At 41.2% G+C, this 23,260-nt stretch overlaps 1 protein-coding gene across 1 annotated transcript in view; it reads left to right on the forward strand.

Moving 5' to 3' along the window:
* PGGT1B (protein geranylgeranyltransferase type I subunit beta) overlaps positions 1-21,727 on the forward strand; it is a 64,207-nt gene extending 42,480 nt beyond the window's left edge. The window contains exons 8-10 of the mRNA XM_077746326.1: positions 8,363-8,547; positions 14,176-14,284; positions 20,302-21,727. Of these exons, the coding sequence (XP_077602452.1) occupies positions 8,363-8,547; positions 14,176-14,284; positions 20,302-20,483 (476 nt within the window). The 3' untranslated portion in view covers positions 20,484-21,727. The remainder of the gene's footprint in view (positions 1-8,362; positions 8,548-14,175; positions 14,285-20,301) is intronic.
* Positions 21,728-23,260: the final 1,533 nt, after the last annotated feature.

The following is a 23,260-nucleotide window of genomic DNA, read 5'->3' on the forward strand; positions in this document are numbered from 1 at the left end:
GATTATTGTTAGGATTCTGAGGGATAAGGGGGAAAGTGGTTTGTAAACTATAAAACACCTATACAAAGACACTTTTTGCATATACATTCCTGACCCTGTATCTTTGTGTTTCCCCTGGGACCTTGTTCTCTCAGGTGTCTCCTCCCTGTCACGCATCTTCACTCCCTCCTCCAATGCGGGTACTTGTAAAGTGGGGTCACTGTGGGGTGTGTGGGGGACTGTGTCGGCTTCTCTTCGGAAGCCGTCCTGCAGTCAGGACGCCGTGATGCTGTGTGTGGCTGAGTCGGCGTGAAGTCGGGGCTGCAGCAAGCTGTGTAGTCATCTGTCACCGGTCACCGCCACTTGGTGAGGAGGGATGTGTACTTGTACTGTGCAGAGGGGGAGTCTGGTGTGAGAAATTCCCAGAAGAGAGGGTCTCTTGCTCACTATTGTAGAGGGTGTTAAGGGGCGCTCTGGCCGAGAGGACGTGTCACCAGTAGGGACGGAGGCTGTGGAGCAGACACTGCCGTTCCCGGGAAATCGGCATTGCCTTCACCGGGACAGGAACCTGAGGGCTGCTCAGACGTGATAGTCTCTGACAGATCCTGTCAAGAAAAAATCTTGCTGAGTCACCCTAGGAGTGATTTTAAGTCTGTTTGACTTGACTAGGATTACACCCATCAAGATCATCAGTCATGGACTGTGGTTCCAGCCAGAAATCCTACATCTTTCTTTTCTCTCTAAATTTGTGGGTTTGAGACCCAGAGCCTGGAGGAGGGCGTCCGACTCACAGTGCCACAGTGTGAGTGGGCTCCGGGTACGCTGCTTCCTCCACCCCTGGGGCAGCCGAGCAGAGATGTGTGTCAGGAACCCCCGGCAAGGTCGCCTCTGGCCAGGAGCCCCTCTTAGGGCCCCACAGTGTACCTACACAGCGTGTCTACACAGTGAATCCCCCACAAGGAGCCTACACCGTGTGTGTCTACACAGTGAATTCCCCACAGTGCGCCTACACAGTGTATCTACACAGTGAATCCCCCACAGGGAGCCTACACAGTATATCTACATAATGAATCCCCACAGGGAGCCGACGCAGTGTGTCTACACAGTGAATCTCCTACAGGGAGCCTACGCAGTGTGTCTACACAGTGAATCCCCCACAGGGAGCCTACACAGTGTGTCTACACAGTGAATCCCCCACAGGGAGCCTACACAGTGTGTCTACACAGTGAATCCCCCACAGGGAGCCTACACAGTGTGTCTACACAGTGAATCCCCCACAGGGAGCCTACACAGTGTGTCTATGCAGTGACTCTCCCACAGGGAGCCTACACAGTGAATCTCCCACAGGGAGCCTACACAGTGTGTCTATGCAGTGCCCCTGCAACCTATCCTAGTCCATCTAAAGTGTGTCTGTATAGTATGTCTATACAGTGAGCCTACATGTGTGCCTACACAGTGAGTGTACAACAGTGTGTCTGCACAGTGAGCCTACCCTACGCGGCACGCCTACACAGGTCAGGCATTACCATGTTCTTGGTGTGCTGTGAGGTTAGATGGTGGCCGTCTCTGTGGCCTTCCTTCCCTGCTTTCTCGTCCTTTCTATGCTGCCAGGTGTAACCTCCTCCTCAGAAGTGAGCTTGCACTTTGGCTGCCCTTCACATCTTCATCCTCTCCCTTCTTTCTCTCACTAATATTCTTAGACTAGCAGTCCAAATACACTATTCACCTTTCTACACGAGTGGCTTGTTCTTTAGCCTTCTGTATGAGCCTACAGCAACTTTGGAAGTTTCTCATTTCAAGTCTCGAGTGGTTGACATTTCAAACCACTGTCGCCTTCTCCCTCCTCACCTTGTTTGTCGAGGCACTGGGAGCTGTCAGCCTTTCCCCTCCTTTCTGGACACATCCCACTCCATGTGCCCGGCTTCCTTATAAGCTGTCTCTGGCTCCTTCACCATGTTTGTGTCTTCCTCTCTCACTCTTACCTCCACCCACCTTTCTTCTTCCCTTCAGGTCGTTCACCTTTCTAAATCTCCAAGTTGTTCTTGTACTTGCTGTTCTTTGTACGTAGAACCCTCCAGCCTCACCCCGAGCTATTACATTTGGCTTTGTTTCACGTCCTCAGGTCTTGGCTCAGATGATCTGCTTTGAATGATCGTTTTTGAGGTTGCAGATCACCCACATCACATCCACCTGCTCCGCTCCCTATCCCTTAGTCTGTTTTTCTCTAAGTTGTATTTTACCGGTTTGTTCATTGTCTGTCCCCACCTGAGAGCGGAGATCTTTGCCTCTTAGTCACTGCAGTATCCCCCCCAACGTGTAAGTGTGGCACACATTGGATGAACTAATGGATGGGTCTTTATTCATCACCCCCATGCTGATGGCTCCCAGCCCTCTCTGCAGATCTGCACTGTTGCTGCAGCCCTGCAGCGCCCTTTCCACCGGCCTGCCGGGCACATCTCCCTTCAGAGCACTTCATCTCAAGCTGCAGGTTTTTAAAACCATCGTTTTCTAATTTCCACCCAAGCGTGTATTTGCTATTCAGGAATGCAGAACAGCTGCCACCGGACCTACTGGTTTTTCTCTCCGCAGAAGCCAGAAATCCAGACTTTGGGGCCTTTGATCTCGTGTTCTATTTTATTTTGTTGTTCTGTTTTCTTATTTGCATTTATACCAGTTTTCTCCCATAGTTTATATCCTTGAGCTACAGAGTGGAAGGACAGGAAGTTGTTATTGAGCAGCTGCTCTGTGCCGGCAACTATTTAGGCTCCTTTAACCCTCACACCGGCCCTCTGAGAGTGGGACTCTTTGCATTACTCAGAAGCGGTCAGAGAAGCAAAACCACCATGAGTAGTAGAGAATAGGACTTATCGCAGGAATAAGGCTACACACAGTCGTGGAAGAGGATGGAGAAGTTAGGCCTGGAAGGGGAAGTGGGTTCGTCGGCAGAGTCACTGACAAGCCCTCCTGTAGCGCTGGTCCATGTGGACCGTGAGGCCTGGAGAATCTGGAAGGCCAGGCGCAGGGAGCTGTCCAAGCAGGACTGTGGCAGTGGACTCTGGTGGGGGCTGCTGCTCCGGCATCTGGCTGTGGGCCTCAGACTCGCATTCCGAGTGTATGGGGTGGGGGGCAAGGGGGGCAAGCCGAAACCTCCCAGCACCTGTGCCTTTGTCTCCCGCCTCCCTGAACCCCCAGCAGTGGCCGCTGCTTCTCTTCGTCCTCATACATCTCACCCAGATTTCTCAGACTCCAGACCGGACAGGGAAGGGGGTTCTGGGAAACAGAATGCTGGCCTAGCCAGGTTGACACGGTACCAACCACCACAGTAGCCATTGTCATTTTACTAAGTTGTGACTTAACCTAGTAGCCTCACATATCTGGTATGTGTCAGAGCCCACGTGAAACCCTGTGCTTGCTCAGCAGTACCTTTCTTCTTCTTCTTTTTTTTTTTAAATGCCTTTGTGTTTATTTTGATAGAGCACAAACGGGAGGGGCAGAGAGAGAGAGTGCGAGAGAGAATCCCAAGCAGGTTCCGCACTGTCAGCTCAGAGCCCAGTACAGGGCTTGATCCCATCAACCTTGAGATCATGACCTGAGCCGAAATCAGGAGTCCAGGAGTCAGCTACTCAACCGACGAGCCCTCAGGGGCCTCTCAGCAGCGACTTTGTGCCCTCACTTTAGTTCTCCATGCCCACTTCCAGCCTAGCTTTGTAGACCACACGTGAGTGACCCCTTCCGTGCATTCCAGCCTCAGAGAACATACATTCCCCAAATGTCTTCACCTGCCCTTTCACTTCCGGACTTGGCTAATAATTCTTCCTTTGCCTGAAATGTTTCCCCCTCCACCTGCTTCTCCTCTTTCCCCTTTGCCTAATGGCCAGAGCTGTGCCCGGCTTCCTATGCTTTGTTCCATTCTCTGCACAAAACTCTCCGTGGTCTCTTATCCCGCAGCCCTGAGCAGTTCCTCCCTTTGCTGTATTGCTTGTAACATGTGGCTCCCACCATTTTCACGTTTGCCTTACCTTGTGTGCTGGGTGTCTCATTCGTGTCTGATCCCGCCTGCCCTTGTACGTTGTGGTGGCCCAGGAAGTATGTGAATTGGTTGCGCTCCGTCCCTGTCTGCGTCCTGAAGCTGGGGAGGCCGAGTGTGGGCTGTGGCTCATCTGCTCTTCTCGCACTGCTGCTGAGAGCCTGTTTGTCCTGCACACAAGCCAGGCACACCATATCCTTCCAGGCTGTTACCATCAGATATGAGGATTCCTTTGATCCTGGTGAGTGGCTTACCTGCCAGTATGGTCATAGGACGAAATGTTCTTGTGTCTGGAAGAGTTAGGCTTTCCTGCTTTGCTAGGATTATAGCTGTTTTTTCTCTCAGGATTCAGAATATAAAAGTAATAGGTCACATAAGTTCATGTAATTCATGAGTCTTCCAAAATATCTCTGCTCCTGGGGCGCCTGGGTGGCTTAGTCGGTTAAGCGTCCGACTTTCGCTTAGGTCATGATCTCGCGGTTCGTGGGTTCGAGCCCCGCGTCGGGCTGTGTGCTGACTGCCAGCTCAGAGCCTGGAGCCTATTTCAGAGTCTGTGTCTCCCTCTCTCTCTGACCCTCCTGCTCACGCTGTCTCTCTCTCTCTCCTAGAAATAAATAAAAATATTAAAAAATATATATATATATCTCTGCTCCTTTATCCAGAAGAGAAATACTCAACTCTTTGGCCTAATTTCATCTAAGCATTCAGCTCCCTTGAGTTTTCCTCACTTTACTTTTTCCAGGTGTTTAAGTATAAAATGGTATAGTTACTGTTATTTGTGTACCTTTTATTTTATTTCTAGCTTTACGATTGTTACCCATCGTAAATTATGTATTTCAGATAATCCTTTGGATTATTAGAATTTTATGGATTCTTTCAGATAATTTGGTACATGCAAATAAATACTAAAAGAATGCTTAAAATTGGGTTTAAATTTTTTTAATGTTTTATTTATTTCTGAGAGAGAGACAGTGTGAGCAGGGGAGGGTCAGAGAGAGAGGGAGACACAGAATCTGAAGCAGGCTCCAGGCTCTGAGCTGTCAGCACAGAGCCCAACATGGGGCCCAAACCCACGAGGTGTGAAATCATGACCTGAGCCGGTCGGACACTTAACCGACTGAGCCATCCAGGAACCCCTAAAATTGGGTTTTAAAACTTTACAGGAGCAGTTAGTTAACTTATACCTGTTATACCGTTAAAATGTGGTAAGTCCTAGGGTCCAGGACCAGAGTCGGGAACACCTCCCTCACCCTGCCCCCGGGAGAGCGGGGTGGGTTGTTACCCCGACCCCTATGGCCCCTTCCATATGTGATGTGTTGTGACTGTGGGATTCTGCGCACCTTAAGGACCCATATGCCTGAAGCGTTGTGCTTTAGGTGACAGTCTCAGCAGTTTCGATCTTTCTCTTTGCGTATGCCTTAATATCTGTTGCTATAATAGCCTTCAGTAAAGAAGGTTATTTTTCCAAGGCATAATGAACACAACCTAACCTTCTCTTGATGAGTCAGATAATTATGAGAAGCAGTTTTGTATTGTACTTTAATGTAACAATGTAATATTCTTGAAATTTTTTGAAGCATGTAGGAATCATTGACATAACCTTCTTTAGCCCCTTGGGAGACTAAATAATAATAATTCTGTAAATAAATATATGAATATGTGGACTACATAAATAAATATTAGGAAATTAGGTCAAAGAGTTGACTATTTTCCTTCTGGATTAAGGAGTAGAAATATTTTGGAAGACTCAGGGTATCACATTAACTTATGTGACTTATTACTTTTATATTATGAATCCTGAGAGAAAAAACAGTTCCTGGGGCACTGGAATAGCTCATTCGGTTAATTGTCTGACTCTTGGTTTTGGCTCAGGTCATGATCTCACAATTTGTGGGTTCGAAGCCTGTGTCAGGGTCTACGCTGATGGCATGGAGCCTGCGTGGGATTCCCTCCCTCCCTCCCTCCCTCTCTCTCTCTCTCTCTCTCTCCCCCCCACTTCCCCTCCCCGCTCAAATAAATAAAAAAAGTAGGAGTTCCTGTGCCTACTTTTTTATGATGTTTCTTAATTGGCTTAATGAGATGTTATCTGGTTTTTTTGCTGTGTTTATGTCTGCCTCTAACACTCTTCTAACATAGTACTTTTAATCCAGGTTTTTAGAACTACTTTTTTAGAATTTTGTGTAAAACAAGAATCTCTCAGAGGTAAATGCTGGTGAATGAATTTTAGCTGAAAGCATAGACTTTGCAATAAGTGTTTTTGGCTACTCAGAGCTCAGACTTACTTCAGAAGTTATCATTGTGCAAAGCTGGTGATTTGGGCAAAGTAAAGAGTATTTTTACTTTGAATTGTGCCAGTTTGCTTTTAAAGAATCCTAACAAGTAATTTGGAGGGTAACAGTTAAGTGCCTCTTTTTACTTTTAGGTAGGTTTTTTTTTTTTCCATTTTGTTTTTGTTTTTTAAGTTTTACTTAAGTAATCTGTACACCCAGCATGGGGCTTGAACTCACGACCCCGAGATGAAGAGTCACATGCTCCTCTGAGTCGGCCAGGCCTCCCTACATTTTAGTAGTTAATGGAGTATTTTTATATTTAATGATGTAGTAATACCTGAAGTCATATTCAGGTTGTCATGAAAGAGAAATTGAAATTGAAGATTAGTAGTTGCTTAATAGGGATTATTCTAAAAGGTTATTATAAATTTGCTTTATTTTTCTAATTCCTTCATGACTAACAGAGATCTCCCAAGTCACTAGGAAAAATTCTGAAGATTAAATAGTATTACTGACAGTGACCTTTTTATTTTATTTTTGAAAGGGTGGGGGGGAGGCACAGATGAGTGAGGGGCCGAGAGAGAGGGAGATAGATAGAGATGAGCCTCACTCAAGCGGGGCTTGAGTTCACTGAAGCAGGGCTCAGTCTCATGAACCGTGGGATCATGACCTGGAGCCGAAATCAGACACTTAACGACTAAGCAGGCTCCCCAGGGCACCCAGGCTCTCAGACAGCGACCTTTTTAATGTGATGGCTGCCGTGAGTTTTCTAGAGGGAATGCCCACTTTTCTGTTGCCAGAGATTGCATCCAAGCATTATAACAGCAAAAGGAAAGTTGAAGGATGAAGCATCACTAGCTGAAGGCGTGACAAATTGGAAATATAAGTATTTTCATATTGTTTGGACTTGACAACAGATAGTGCCAGTGTAAAGTTGTTTCTTTTGCTTTGTGGAAAAATACTGACTTTTTGATTCCTAAGGAAAGGAATCACCTTTGCAAGTATTGGTCCTGTTGCTGCTGTAACATTGTGCTGCAGATGTAGGGGTGTAAAACAGCACAGATGTGTTCTCGTGCAGCTCTGGAAGAAAGACCAGTCTGAACCGCGCTTCACAGGGCTAAAATCCAGATGCTGACAGGGCTGGTTCCTTCTGGAGGTGCCAAGAGAGAATCTGTTCCTTCCTCTGCCAGCTTCTGAAGGCCACTGGTGTCCCCGGATATGCCGCCAGGTCACTCCAGCCTCTGCTTCCACAGTCACCGTGCTTGCTTCCTCTTTCTGTAGTTTAATCTCCTTCTGCCCCACTTCATAAAGACACTGTGGTTGCATTTAGAGCCGCCTAGATAGTCCAGGACATTCCCTTCATCGCAAGGTCTGTGATCACATTTGCAAAGTTCTTTTTGCCTTAGGAGGTAACATTGACATGGTCCAGGCCTTAGGGCCCGGACATGTGTGTCTCTGGGGTGCATCGTTCAGTCTACCGCAGTGAATGGAACTCACCATGCTTCTCTTTCCTGATAGACTTCTCTCCTCACCCCACCCCCAGCGCCCTTGCGCCCTCATCCCTCGCTCAGATTTTCCTTCCTTCATTGTTTTAAGCTGAGTCGGTCTTTCTGCATATCCGCTTCCAGCTTGTCAGTGCTACATGTCACAATTAGTCTGTAGTCTCAGGCAAGTGGTACCACAGTTCATGAGCACTGGGCCGTCTTCAGATGAATTAAATCAGACTTGGGTGACAGAGACCTATACAGGGAGGAGTCGTCCTAGGTTTGAGTTTCGGCTCTTCCTTTGAACCGTGTAATTTTGAACACGTTCCTCAGCCTCCCAAGTCTTTTGTTTTTCATAAGTAGAATATTTCTTACAGCTGTGTATTATTTAAATTCTTTTCTGTTTTTTCAAATTAATATTGAAGACTTCAGTGCTTTGTGATTATTTTAAAGGTATATAATTAATTGTCTTCTACATTTACTTGTTTCTTACTGTCTTCCAGAATTCAGAAGCCACTATTTTATTTTCCTCTGGCCATTTTATACTATTTTCCTGGGCATCTAATTTGAAGTTTGAAGTTTTGTGTGGTTTCACTTAACAGGAGGATCGACTTTCTGTGGCATTGCATCACTGTGTCTGATGGGTAAACTAGAAGAAGTTTTTTCAGAAAAAGAATTGAACCGGATAAAGAGGTGGTGTATAATGAGGCAACAAAATGGTTATCATGGAAGGCCTAACAAGCCTGTAGACACCTGTTATTCCTTTTGGGTAGGAGCAACTCTAAAGGTAAGAGAAAAAAATAAAATTGAGAAACCTATAGTCTGTGTTGATATAAACTGTGCTCTAGAAGGTTTGGTCTTTGTAATGTTCATTAAATACTGCTACATTTAGGCTACTTGGTTTTTCCTGTTGCTCAGGCAAAGCTAATCTGTGTATGGTTTTTCCATAGAATTCAGTTATCTGTTGTGCTACTTGAAAATGTCCATTCTTATAAAACTTAAGTGGCCTAGAACATAGGTTAAAAAAAAAAAAAGCATAAGGTAGAAGGTCATAAAAAGCTTGTTACCACAAGTGACCAGTGGTCTCTCTAGAGTAGAGATCTGTCTGAACTTGACCCCAGTACAGGCTTTATGGGAAGTTACTCATCTGAAAAGATAAACCATGGGTAATTTCTTTAAAAATAATTTGTGGTTTTTAGCTTTTTACCAGTTTATTAGCCTAACCCAAACTGATTGACACATTCGCACATTTTTCTCCATCCCTTTCTTACCTTTTGTCATACCTGATTTCATAAGGTTATTAGCCACTAAGTACCCACAAGTTTTCTCTATCTTAAACTTGCCTTTTCACTTCTAAAATGTATCACTTAATTCTGATACTCTGAAATCTAACAAAAATCTGTCTTTTATGTAATACCCTATTTTTTTCCTTAATTTCTGAAATTCTGAAAACAGAGTGATTTAAAACTAAGGCAGTGTATCTCCCTCTCTCTCCTCACTTCTGTTGCCATTCCTCAAGTGTACCGCTCTGATTTTAATTAAGGAAGATTACAAACCTGTCCAAAAGTGGAATAGTGTAATGAACCCCTGTATGTCCACAGCTGGGCTCCTCAGCTTTTATCACAAAGCCAACCAGTCATATCCATATTCCGAGTCCCTTCCCTCTCCATCACTGTATTATTTTAGGGCAGATCCCAGATACCATTTTTCATATTACCTGGAAAATTTTCAGTGTAATGCCTAACCAGAAATAACTTTCTAAGAAACAGAGTTATAGTGTCATTATCACATCTGGAAAATCAACCATAATTCCATGATACCATTAAATATCTAGTCAGTGATTATGTATGTTTTCTATTGCGTCACATCAAGAGGCACATAATTTCTGGTTATCTCCTTTTGATCAAAGGGCTCCAGAATCATCAAACTTGATTTATCCACCAGAAAGTTCCCCATCAGTGTTTTTTTTTTTGAAGGTGGCAGAATATATATAATGTAATATTTATCAGTTTAACTATTTGTAAGTATACAATTTGCTGGTTTTAGGCCTACATTCACAGTGTTATGGAACCCTCACCACTGTCTATACCCGAAACTTCCAATATCCTCAGTATAAACTCTGTACTCATCACCATTCCCCCCTCCCTCTCGTCGCTGGTAACCTCTGTTCTACCTGTTGTCTCCATGAATTTGCCTATTCTTGGTACATTGTATAAATGGAATCATAAAATATGTGTCCTTCTATGTGTGGCTTATTTCACTTAGGAAATGTTCTTAAGATCCATCCATGTTGTAGCATATATCAAAATTTCATTCCTTTTTGGGGCGCCTGGGTGGCTTAGTCGGTTAAGCGTCCGACTTTCGCTTAGGTCATGATCACGCGGTTCGTGGGTTCGAGCCCCGCGTCGGGCTCTGTGCTGACTGCCAGCTCAGAGCCTGGAGCCTGTTTCAGTCTGTGACTCCCTCTCTCTCTGACCCTCCCCTGCTCACGCTGTCTCTCTCGCTCTCCTAGAAATAAATAAAAAAAAAAAAAAAAAAAATTTTCATTCCTTTTTATGGCTGAATAATATGCTGTTGTATGTTTATACCACGTTTTGTTTATCCATTCATCTGTTGATGGACACGGGTTATTTCCACATTTTAGCTCTTGTGTATAAGGCAGTTCTGAACATTGGTGTACAAATAACTGAGTTGATTCTTTCATTTCTTTTGGATATTTACTTAGGAGCAGAATTGCTGGATCTTAACGGTAGTTCTGTGTTTAACTTTCTGAGGAACTGCTGTACTGTTTCCCACAGTGAGGGTGGATATGCACCATGTTACTTTCCTGCCAGCCGTGTATGAGGGTTCCAGTTCCTCTATATCATCAGTAACACTTGGTTTTTGTTTGGTTTTGGTTTTTATAATAGCCATACTAGTGGACGTAAAGTCGCATCTCAGTTTGGTTTTGATTTGCGTTTCCCTAATGATTAGTGTGGTATTGAGCCTCTTGATGTGCTTATTGGCCATGTGTCTTTGGCAAAATTTCTATTCAGGACCTTTGCCCATTTTTTAATCGTGTTGTTAGGTTTTTTGTTGTAGGGTTGTAGGAGTTCTTCAAGTGTTCTGGATATTAATCCCTTATCAAGTTCTATGATAGGCAACTATTTTTTCCCATTCCGTGATTGTCTTTCACTCTGTTGACAATGTCCGTTGATGTGCAAGTTTCTAGTTTTAAAGAAGTCCAGTTTATCTTTTTTTCTCTTGTGTTGCCTATGGTTTTGGTTGTCCTATCCATGAAGTCATTGCCAAAGGCAATGTCATAAAAATTTTCTTCTAAGACTTTTATAGTTTTAGCCCTTGAGTTTAGGTCTTTGATTCACGTTGAGTTAATTTTTATATGTGTTATAAAAGTGAAGGCTCAGCTTCGTTATTTTGCAGGTGGATATCCATTAAATGGCCTTGGTACTCTTGTTGAAAATCAACTGAACATATATGCACATTGGGTTTTTTGTTTGTTTCACTTTTTGTTTTTGGGGTTTTTTTTATGGGTTCTCTCTGTTCCCATTGGTCTGTGGCCCCTATTCCAATATCCTCTTGTTTTAATTATTGCAGCTTTGTAGTAAAATTCAGAGCCAGGAAGTATGAGTCCTTCAACTTTATTCTTTTTTGGCATTGTTGGGGCTTTTCAGGGCCCCTTGCAATCCCATAATGAATTTGAGAACTGGCTTTTCCGTTTCCTACCAAAAAGGCTGTTGGTATTTTGATAAATATCGTGTTGAATCCGAAGATCATTTTGGGTAGTGTTGACTTTTAACGGTGTTAAGTCTTCCTTCAGTGAGCATCCATTTATTTAGATCTTTCATTTCTTTCAGCAGTATTTTGTGGTTTTTAGGATACAAATCTTTTACATCCTTGATCAGTTGATTCCTAAGTATTGAATTCTTTTATCTATCATTGTGAATAGAATTACTTTCGTAATTCTTTTTGAATTGTTTGTTGCTGGTGTATAAAAACCTCACCGACTTTTTTACAGAATCATTTTAACAGCATTCGGGGTTAACATATTTTATGTTGTTAATGTTTTAGAGAGAGAGCAAGTGGGGGACAGGGGAAGAGGGAGGGAGGGAAGAGGAGAGAGAGGAAGGTGGGGGGAGAAAGAGAATCCCAAGTAGGCTCAACACTCAGCACAAAGCCTGATGTGGTGCTCGATCCCACAACCCTGGGGTCATGACCTGAGCGGAAATCAAGAGTAGGATGTTCAACCCACTGAGCCACCCAGGCTCTCCAACATATTTTATATTTTAATCTATTATGTTGTTCTTTTTGATGCTCAGATTGTCCCATTTTTAGCCAGTTTAAGCCCCTTCATGTTGGCTCTTGAGTCTTTTAGATATGACCTTGGTGTAGTCTTTGACAACTTTCTGAAAGCAACTATTTTTAAACATCTTTAACTTTTTAATTCTTATGGATATCACCATAACTTTTAACTGATTTCTGGACTTCTCTTTAGTACTATCTTTGATTCCTGACTATGAAAAATGAAGATTTAGCCTTCTTTTTTTCAAACAAATTGTTACTGGTCATTTATTTTTTAGTTCTGAACCTTTCCCTCTTCCACCTTCTAATTCTGTCATACTACCTTTATTTTTACAGTGTCAAGTAACGTACTTTATTCAGCAACAGTAATCACATATTTTATGTTTTGCCTGTAGGTTGATTCTAAAATTTGAAAACCAAGGGACCTGTGGGTGGCTCAGTCTGTTCAATGTCCCCAACTCTTGATTTCAGCTCAAGTCATGATCTCATGGTTCATGGGTTTGAGCCCCCATGTGGAGCCCTTGCACTGACAGCATGGAGCCTGCTTGGGATTCTCTGTCTCTCTGCCTCTCTCTTTCTCAAAATAAATAAATAAACTTTTTAAAAAGTAAAATAAAATTTGAAAACCAAGAATCAGCACTTACTTTGATCATGTAAATATGGTTTATTGCTGAACCAAGTACAGTGGGGTTTTTTTTAATAGTTTATTGTCAAGTTGGTTTCCATATAATACCCAGTGCTCATCCCTCAAGTACAGTGTTGAGATTATATAGTTTCTTCTTTTTATGTAATGACCCATATGCCACTTGATGGAAAATGTTTCTAGCTGGTAGATTCCTTTTTTAACACATGTTTGTTTTTGAGAGAGAACATGTGCACGAGCACGTGCAAGCACTCATGTGGGAAGCATAGAAAGAGGGGGGCAGAGGATCCGCTGTGGCCTCTGTGCTGACCGCAATGAGCCCAGCCCGATGTGGGGCTCCAACTCCCCAACTGTGAGATTGGGAGCTGAGCTGAAGTCTGACGTTAAGCGAGCCTAGCCACCCAGCCCTAGTTGGTGGATTCTAAAAATGGGTGAATAAGTATGTTTCTTATTTGTATCATAATTGTTTTAGGCTTTATTTTTCTTTTTGGGGAAATAATGTGTCTTTACTCACGAATATCTTCTATGGCTCTCTTTGATTTATTGACATACTTTCAACTGCTTTGTGTCTTACAGAAGTTGTTGGAACTCTCTTGCTACTGCTTTATCCCCACCCCCATTCACGGTTTAATTTATCTTTCATTTTTCTTTCTATGTAATGGGATCTTGAAAGAGAACACAAATACATGTCGTCAGTCTTAAAGCTACATATTTTCTGATGCTAACATTATACTTCCTGATTACAGAGCTATATTTTTTTTTACTATTCTCAAATAAAACTGCTCTTAGCATCTGGTTAATAATTTCTGTTGCTCTTTTCTGAAATATTTTTGGTTTCAGTTACGACTGCTTTGTAACTAAGAGCCTACGATAAAAATTGTAAAAGCCTGTCATAAGAATTAAAATATGGGTACATAAAATTGCACTTTCTAAGATGACTGATTAAGGGACACTTGGGTGGCTCAGTCCGTTGAGAATCTACCTTTGTGTGCATCATAATCTCGTGGTTCATGGGTTCAAGCCCCACATTGGGCTTGCTGCTGTCAGCATACAGCCTGCTTGTCCCCCCTCTCTTCGCGCCCTGTCTCTCTGCCCTTCCTCTCTTTCCCTCTCCCTCTCTCCCTCTCTCTATCTCTCAAAACTAAATAAACATTAAAAAAATTTTTAAATGACTGATTAAGTTGAATTGGGAAAGTTGTGTTTTCAGCCTAGCTAAATGTGATGCAGGGGGATTAGTTGGGTGTGGTTCAGAAGATGTAAATCCTGAGTAGGTCAAGGAAAGCAAAGTGGTTGTGATCAGATGATAGAAATGATAATGCGGTTGACTGATTCTAAGTGCTCCAGTCTCCAGAGGCTTGCTTTAAGAGCCTTAGCTAAACAAAAGCATATTTAATTGATGTGTATCTGAAAATTGAGCCACAGGTCAATATGGAAGTTTCATGCAGTAAATTTATCTTTGTCCTGTCATTTCAGCTTCTGAAAATTTTTCAGTACACTAACTTTGAGAAAAATAGAAATTACATCTTATCAACTCAAGATCGCCTCGTGGGGGGATTTGCCAAGTGGCCAGATAGTCATCCAGGTAATTTACTTTTTATATGACTCTAGGATAACTTTACTTTTGCTTATTTCTTGAGTAGAGAGATCTTCAGGCATCTTTGTCAGAAAGGGCATAAGATAGAAAATTTAGCCACAGTCGTAAACTTACATAATACGTATTGTTTGTAAAAAGGTATATTTGTTTAAGTTTGGGTGAAAATTTACCATGTTGAAGAGCATAAAGTAAAGGTTGGATTATCGAGATGTATAGGTATCGTTTGTCTTATTTTCCATGTATTTCACTTAACCGAAGTTTTCTTTCATTTGAGGCAATAAGGCAAGTGGTCTGAATGGGCCCTGTCCAAACCAGAGAATCATTTGGTCCGAGCAGAATCTAGCTGCTACTAGAGCTAAGTTGGATCAGTTGCTAAATCCAGAGGGGAACTGGTCCTTACTCTGTTCAGAAGCCATTAAATCAGAAATCTCTAATCCTAAAGATAGGTGTCCCTCACTGTCCAAACTGTTGTTCTCTGAATTTCAGCAGATTCAGGTAATTTTTTTTGAAAGAATACTTTGCTTCTGAACTCTTACCATTCGTTTTCTAAAACTCAAGAGATGCAGACAATATGATCTTGTTTTCCAAACTCAGGAATGATAAAGACGTAAAGAACAGAAAGATTCTTGTACATAGTGAGTATAGTTGATCCTTGAACCACACGGGTTGGAACTGCACCTGTCCACTTATAAATGGATTTTTTAAAATAAATATTGTACAGTATTGTAAATGTATTTTCTCTTTATTATTATTATTATTATTACTATTATTAAAGTGTATTTTGAGAGAGCATGTGCATGCGAGAGCAAGCAGGGGAGGGACTAGGGCAGGGAGGTGGGGGGAGAATCCCAAGTGAGTTCCACTCAGTGAAGAGACTCGGGGCTCAGTCCCACGACCGTGAGAACATGACCTGAGCTGGACGCTCAACCGACTGAGCCACCTAGGTGCTCCCCTTTTTGTTACTTTCTTAATAACATTTCCTTTTCTTTAGCTTCCTTTATCGGAAGAACACAGTATATAATATATGGGACATACAGAGTATGTGTTGTTTGACCCTGTTACCTGTAAGCTTTCCTGTCAACAGTAGGCTGTCAGTAGCTAACTTTTGGGAGAGTCCAAGTTCTTTGTGGAGTTCTGACCGTACAGGATGTCAGTGGCCATAACTGCTATGTTGTTCAGGCGTCAACTGTACTTTCAAATGGGTTCTTTAGAAATAATGAAAAATATTTATTAATGATATTTTTTTAAAAATGTAGATAATTCTGCCATTTCCCAAACCTAGACAGACTTCATTCCAAGCCACATACTCTGATACGAAATAGCCTGTTCACGAACTCCACGGATGCCATCTGCGGGCCCCTCGGACCAAGCCTGCCCACTCATCCTGGTCTCTGTGCTCCTCCCTGCCCCAAAACTTGAATGGCCCAGGGCCAGGTTCAGGCCTGCAGTTCTCCAACAGTCTTATTATCGTAGTCGTCCTGCTTCTTGTCTAGTCCCCCTCACACTGACACTGTGTGGGGGTGTGTGTGTGCATTGTGCTTAAATGACGGGAGAAAGGCCAAAGCTTTCTTCAGACTCTCAAGACATCTTGGATACAAAAAGGTTAAGAGCAGGGCACTTGGGTGGCACAGTCAGTTAAGCGTCTGACTTTGGCTCATGTCATGATCTCGCCCTGCACCGGGCTCTGTGCTGACAGCTTAGAGCCCAGAGCCTGCTTCGGATTCTGTGTGTGTGTGTGTGTGTGTGTGTGTGTGTGTGTGTGTGTCTCAAAAATAAACACACACAAAAAAAGAATAAAAAATGTAGACATCAGTATATATATTTAAAAAACAGGTAGAGAACGTCTAATGTGAACTCGTCTCTTAAATCCATTGAAATCATTCAAAGACTCTCAGCTCCCTGAGTGGGTTCCTCCACATGGCCCTCAAGGGCCAGGGCCTTCCTGAGATCTGGCTCCTCTTCCACCTCTAACATCACTCTGCAGGCTGCCTGTCCCTCCCCATTATGTTTTCACCTGTAGCAAATCTACTCCATTGACAGCTTCCCCCAAAATCTGTTTGAAAGTGTTATAAATGATTCAGAGCATTATGGATAAGCAAGTTAATAAAATATTAGCTATAAATATATGAACTAGACACAAGGAATGATTGTTTTTTATAGACTTGCAGTAGAATCACGGTTTTTATTATTAGTTTAGAACCTCTTCAACTCCTCTCCTGTCACAGAACTGCTCTAGTCAGAATATGTACTTGAGTGAAAGTAATAAATATGGGGCTTATGAAATCAGACTTTTGTACCTGAAGTAAGCAGACAGATTTCTTACATTCTTTCTTACCTGTATTTTCATGCAAAATATGCTTCATTTTTTTTAAGTTTATTTTTGAGAGAGAGAGAAATCCCAAGCAGAGCCCAACACAGGGTCCACACTCATGAACTCTGAGATCATAACCTGAGCCATAATCAAGAGTCAGACACTCAACTGACTGAGCCACCCAGGCACCCCCAAAATATGCTTCTTTTTAAAAAATGTACAGTGCTTTTAATTTCTAAAGCAGAAGAATATTTTTTCCAGTTCTATTGAGAAATAATTGACATGCATCACTGTGTGAGTTTAAGACATACAGCATGATGATTTGATTTACATTTTCGTGAAATGATTACCAGAATGGGTTCAGCTAGCACCCACCTTCTCCTGTAGATACAAAAAAGAAAAGAAGAAAATAATAAAGGCAAAGAGTTTATTTTTGTGAGGAGAACTGTTAGGATTAACTACTCTAACACATTTCCTGTACATCGTCCAGCCGCGTTGGCTGTAGTGCTCGTGTTCTACGTTACATCCCCACTACTTAGTCACTGCTGGCTGTTTGTGCCTCTTCACCACCTTCCTCCAAAGCCCCTCAGCCCCCACCTCTGGTAAGCACAGTCCAATGTGTTTTCTCTAGGAGTTTGGTTTCTTCTTTTTGTTTTTTAGATTCCACACAGAAGTGAGATCGTACAGTATTTGTCTTTTTCTGGCTTATTTCACTTAGCATTACACCTTCAGGGTCCATCGATGTTGTCTCACATGGTCGGATTTCCTCGTTCTTTATGGCTGAATCAGATTTCACGATATATAGGCCGCAAGTTCTTTACTAGTCCATCCTTTAGTGGGTTAAGCTGTTTCCATATCTTGGCTACTGTAAATAATTCTGCCGTGTGTACATGGGGGTGTAGATACTAAGTTCTTTTCATTTCCTCTGTGTACACTCCGGTGAGTAGAATTACTGGGTCGTGTGGTAGTTCTGTTTTTAATCGTTTGAGGATCTTCCATAACTGTTCTGTGGCTGCACCAATTTACATTCCCACCAGCAATGGTGGGAGGAGGGCTCCCCTTTCTCCACATGCACAGCCACATTCGTTATCTTCTGCCTATCTGATGACGGCTACTCTACCGGTAGGCACATGACACTGTGGCTTAATTTGCATTTCCCTGATGGTCACTGATGTTGAGCATTAGCTGGCCTTTTATATATCTTCTTTGGACAAATAGCTATTCAGATGCTCTGCCCATTTTTCAGTCAAGTTAATTGGTTGTCTTTTTTTCCTGCTGGGTTGTGTGAGTTCTTTTATTTGTTGTTTTTTTTCTAAAGGGAAATAATATTTTTAAACTTTGATATCTGTCGGGGCTCAGTTGTTTGGTATCTGTGTGGCTCAGTCGGTTAAGTGTTCGACTCTTGATATTGATTGGCTCATATCATGATCTCATGGTCGTGGGCTCTGCTTGGGGTCCTCTCCCTCTCCCTCAGCCCCTCCCCTGCGTAGTTGTACATGCTCTCTCTCTCAAAATAAACTTTACAACAATTTAGTATCTGTAACCATAGCTATAAATATGTTAACAGTATTACCTCAAGTAAACAGAATTGTCTTGCTGCCATTGTTTTTCATCTTAGCTTGCACTGTTTTGACAAATAATGTTCTATTTTAACAAGTGGGAATAGGGAAATGACAGGGTCTTGGAAAGCATTTTTCCCCCCATTAAATGTTTCTTTATTTTGAGAGAGTGTGCACAAGCAGTGGGAGGGGCAGAGAGAGAGGAAGAGAAAATCCCAAGCAGGCTTCCTGCTGTTGGCGCAGAGCCCAATGTGGGGCTCGATCCCATGAACCATGAGATCATGACCTGAGCTGAAATCAAGAGACGTTTAACTGCCTGAACCCCCCAGGTGCCCTGGAAAGCATTTTATCCATAAGCCTATTTGAATTAACATTTTGAGTATTTACAATAGATTTTTAAAAGAAAATTCTTGAAGCTTTTTTCTAGCAATCAGTTGCAAACTTTAACATTTCTGTAAATACTTGGATTTAATACTTTTTACAGATATGCTAAAATGTCTTCAGAACTTCTACAGTGCAAAGCATAGAAAGTCTTTGTATAATAAATTGAATTTATTTGAAAGACCTATTTCACAGAGCCTTTAAGAAAATCACTTTTACAAGTCTTTAAAAATTAACTTATTCTTGATTCTAGTAAATTTAGTAGGAGATTTGACACAAAACAGTTTTACATATATTTACAGAAGAAAATGATAAACTTATATTATGAAGAAACTATATATTTCAGCATGTGACATGCTTTAATACACATACAGATTAGGAAGTTGAAAAAAAATTTTTTGAGGTTTGAAACAATTAAGTTCTTATTCATTGGCTTTTAGAAAAATCTTTTTAAGAAAAAAATGTTTTATTTTTAAATGTTTTATTTTTACATTATGTGGTAAGTAGATCCTATGTTATGTTACTCTGGGTGGATTTTGTTTCTCTCCCAGTTGCATTTTTTTCTAGAAAAGTTTCCTCATTTCTAGACAATAAAAGTTTCTTCATTTCTAGACAAGTTTTTAGCATTACTACAAGGAAAAGTAAATAGAACAGAGGAAATCAGATTTATTTTTTGTGGTCTGAAAATTAGAGAAAAGTGAGCCAGAAGAAAGCTAAGCAGTCTCTGAAAAGACATTAAAGAAGATTGACATGGGCCTCCGTTAGTAAAATAACTTTTTCACCAATAACATTGAATGAGCACAGCTGTCATTCCTGTTTTGAAAAGTAAATGATACATAAGTAAAACATGCTCTTTAATTCTTTTGAGAAAAGTGTGAGTCTGTAAGGTGTTTTGAACTTGAGCAGCTCTTGAGGCTGTAAATGATGGCCAGTAAATCCTTGACAGCTACACAATCTGGTGTAGTATTCCCATAACTGCAGAGCTCTGAGCTCTTCGGGGTCCATGTAAGGCTGTCCAGCAGGCAACAGCCATGTGATTTCAGCAGCCACATGAATGGAAGAGGGTCAGCGCCCCCTTAAAGACGGGCAACAGTAGTGAGGCTGGTATAAAAGTAAGGTTATGGTATTTATAGCCACATAGAGTGTGAGTTTGTTTTCACTGTCAGGTCAGACATTTTTGAATGACTGACATTCCCCTAAATAGGAAAACTGAATACGGAACAGCATTCCAGAACGGACTATTTTGTTTAGGCTTCTTCCACCGAACACAGTATTGAGACAGTACCGGTTTAGGAAATGTCAGAGGTACAACCTCGTGGGAAGGGGTACTTCTACTTACAGTCAGAGATTTGCTTTCATTTTTAAGGAGAATTTTCCCCTTTATGATAGGGTCAAAGGCCCTTGTTTCTGTTTTCCTTAGTCAGCAGAAGGGGACCACCCACTGAGTGGAGGGCATGGAGCACTGCTCTTCTCCTTGGGTTCTTGACACAGAGAATGTCGGGAGTGTCGCCTCTTTTCTGAGAACTCTTTTCCTTTGTTGCTGATACCTTCTTGACTAAAACACCTGATTTTGATCATTTTTTTAAATTGGTGTTTTCAGAGATTGAGAAAGCAAATGTTTCAAAAACTGCATTTTTTTCTAAATGTAATCGTAATGTGATGGGCTCATAGCTATGTCGCTATAATACTTTGCAGCATATACAAATAAGAGTGCCCGTTGTGATTTAAAAAAAAAAAATTAACCTCGTTTTCAGATGCTTTGCATGCATACTTTGGGATCTGTGGCCTGTCACTAATGGACGAAAGTGGAATTTGTAAAGTTCATCCTGCCCTGAATGTAAGCACACGGACTTCTGAACGCCTTCGAGATCTCCATCAGAGCTGGAAAAGCAAGGACTCGGCACAGTGTTCTGAGAATGTGCACATCTCCACGTGACTGACTTCCTTTAGCAGGGGAGGGTGGAGAGGGGGGTTTGTAGCGTAACTGTAGCTCAAGGTTAAAAGCCATGTATAACCAAGTGTGCTCTTTTTTTAAGAGGTAGAGTCTCACAATCAAATTGCGTGCCGATGTCACTTTGGAATATGGTCTTGAGCCAGTAACCTTTGTCCTGGGTTTCAAGGAAATCTTTGTGGAAGTTTGAACCACAGTGGACTCTGTTGTGGTTCTTAAATGTTTATACTGAATTTCTAAGAAGTTCTTCGGGCAAATTAACTGTATGTACGTAGGTTATCTTTTTAAAAAAACTCTTCAGTACGAATTGTATCATACTGTAAAACGGACACAAATCCTGAGAACAGGTTTACAGTTCACCGAGCACTGATAATCTGCGGGGAACACTTAGTGATCATTTAAAAAGCTTGACAGCTGACGGTAGAAAATTGCTTTAATGAATTAAGTATCTAGGATTCTTCTTTGAAAACAGATGATTCTGTAATTTTTAAAAAGAACAATGACTTATTTTGTCTTATGAAGTAAATTGTGCCAGTTAAGCTGACGTGGCCTATATAAATGAAATTAACTTCATAGCAAGGATGAATATGCTTAACTAATACAGTAATTTTCTAAGTGGACATTGATTTAAGAAGACTATTATGTAACTAAAGGAAAATTTTATGTGATTGTGGATGAGAAGGTTTTGTGCTTGTCTGGGTCACTTACTTAGATGTTGCTGGGGTGAATAACAGTTACGTTTGATTTTAAGTTCATTAGTTGCTTTTTCTTTCTGGGGAGAAAACAGTCATTCAAAAAGGAAAGATATTCAGTGGTTTTGTTTATTTTTCTGAACTATGTGATGTTGTAAATTGTACTTTTATAACAGAGTTATTTTTAGCCATTTGGATTTTTTTTTTAGTTTGTTGACTCTAGTGTGTTAGTGATTCTGATTTCAAACTGACAGTTTTCTAATTTTTTCAAAGCAAATAAGTAAAAATCTCAGTAAAAAACCAGAACCACTAAAGTAAATTTAATGGTGCAGCTCCATACGTGGTCATTTATATTTTTATATTTTCAGGTTATTGGAAGGGAAATGTTCTGTTTAGGGGCTAAGGACTGGGATTTCACTTTTATTCTTTCGGCTTTGTTTTCTTCATTCTTTGAACTACCTAATTGTAAAGGAAATGGTATAATTACTCATCTTCATTTGTGACAAGTTTATCAAATAAATCACTTCCATCACTGTTGTTGAATGACGTTCAGAGATGTGAGGCAAGTACTGAAATGGAGAGCTCTTCGCTCAAGGAGCTGGTGATAATAAATGTTGAGTTATTCTACAACTATCAATACAAAAACTAAATTACTAGCATTACTGTTCAGGAATTAAAATATTTAAATTTTAATTTATTTCCTAAATTGGAGGGGGAAATACCCTTAAATAATGGACCTTCTGAAGGAAAATCTGGTATGTGCTTGAAGAAATGATTCATTTGTAGTTGGCATGCTTAGTCTTAAACCTTATCTTGCCAAAGTCAACTTTATTATTTTCTTCATTAGAAATGATTCATTTTCTGATTGTGGGGAAAATACAAGCTTAGCAACAGATGTTATCTTCTGACGAGTCATTTCAGTTGCTTCTATTTAAATCCTAGCAAATTAAAAAATCCCTATCTTAAACGAAGTCACTTCCTAGACGTTAGGAGTTAAAATAGCATATGTGAAATGGCTTTAGAACTATTATAAAAAGCCCTGATTGTTTTTCCTGAATTGCCATTAGTGGTTAGAAGGTGGGAAAGTTCATAATAATAGTAACCGTATTTGTAAAGGAGAGGGAAGTTCAAGTTTAAAAGTATTTCATAAAACTATTAAGAAACCTCTCCTAATTCCTTGTATAATTTAATAGCGTAAGATTAAAAATTACATTATGATTCTGAATGGTACATGTGTGAGGGGCCTTTTTAGGAAGGCCCCTTCCTAAAAGGGGCCCAGGAAGTGTTCACCTTCCACAACAGCCTAGTGACTGAAACAGGCCAGTGACCCTGAAGAGAAAGTACTCCTGTTTCTAAATAGTTATTTACAAGAACAATATAAACTAAGTGATAAGTAATATTTCACGTGTATGCCTTGTTCTTCGGCAGTGGTCTGGTAACGAGCAGGAAAAGAGGAGGTCCACAATAACTGTTCCCTGTGTTCTGCCCCTGCCCTCAGTATGGTATTCTCCAGAAGTTAGTAGAAGCTTTGTTTTGAGCATCTGCAGGAGATCAAGAGTAATCAGATCATACAGCACAGTTCAACCTATTCATCCTCTGCACTGCTTTTAGATTTGACCTATACTATGTGTGCGTGTGTCTATATATACATATATATATATCAGATCTTTAAATAATTATTATTTAATTTCAGTTCACATTGAGGTTTTGCTTACAATGGTACATAGTTTGGAAATGGTTGGACCTGACAATATTTGATAGTCAGTTTAGTAAGGAGGTAATCTGGAGTGCAATGACTTAGGTTTAAATCCCAGATCTGCCAGTTCAGCAGTGTGATCTTGGACCCTAACTTCCCCTTCAATAAAATCAGGGTGGGGGCGGGAGAACTAACTCCTGAGGTTATTGAACGACTAAATGAGATAATGCGTATAAAGCCCTTGGCATAGTACCTGAAATACAGTAAATTTCTAATTATAATTTCTGTGATAACCATCATGAAATGATTGTTATTAAAATCTCTTCTGTAATAGAGATCTCACAGGGGTTCAGTTTGGGGAAGATGACCACAAT

Source organism: Crocuta crocuta, unplaced genomic scaffold (genome assembly GCF_008692635.1).
Source record: "Crocuta crocuta isolate KB4526 unplaced genomic scaffold, BGI_CrCroc_1.0 scaffold218, whole genome shotgun sequence".
In the NCBI taxonomy this organism is placed as follows: Eukaryota; Metazoa; Chordata; class Mammalia; order Carnivora; family Hyaenidae; genus Crocuta; species Crocuta crocuta.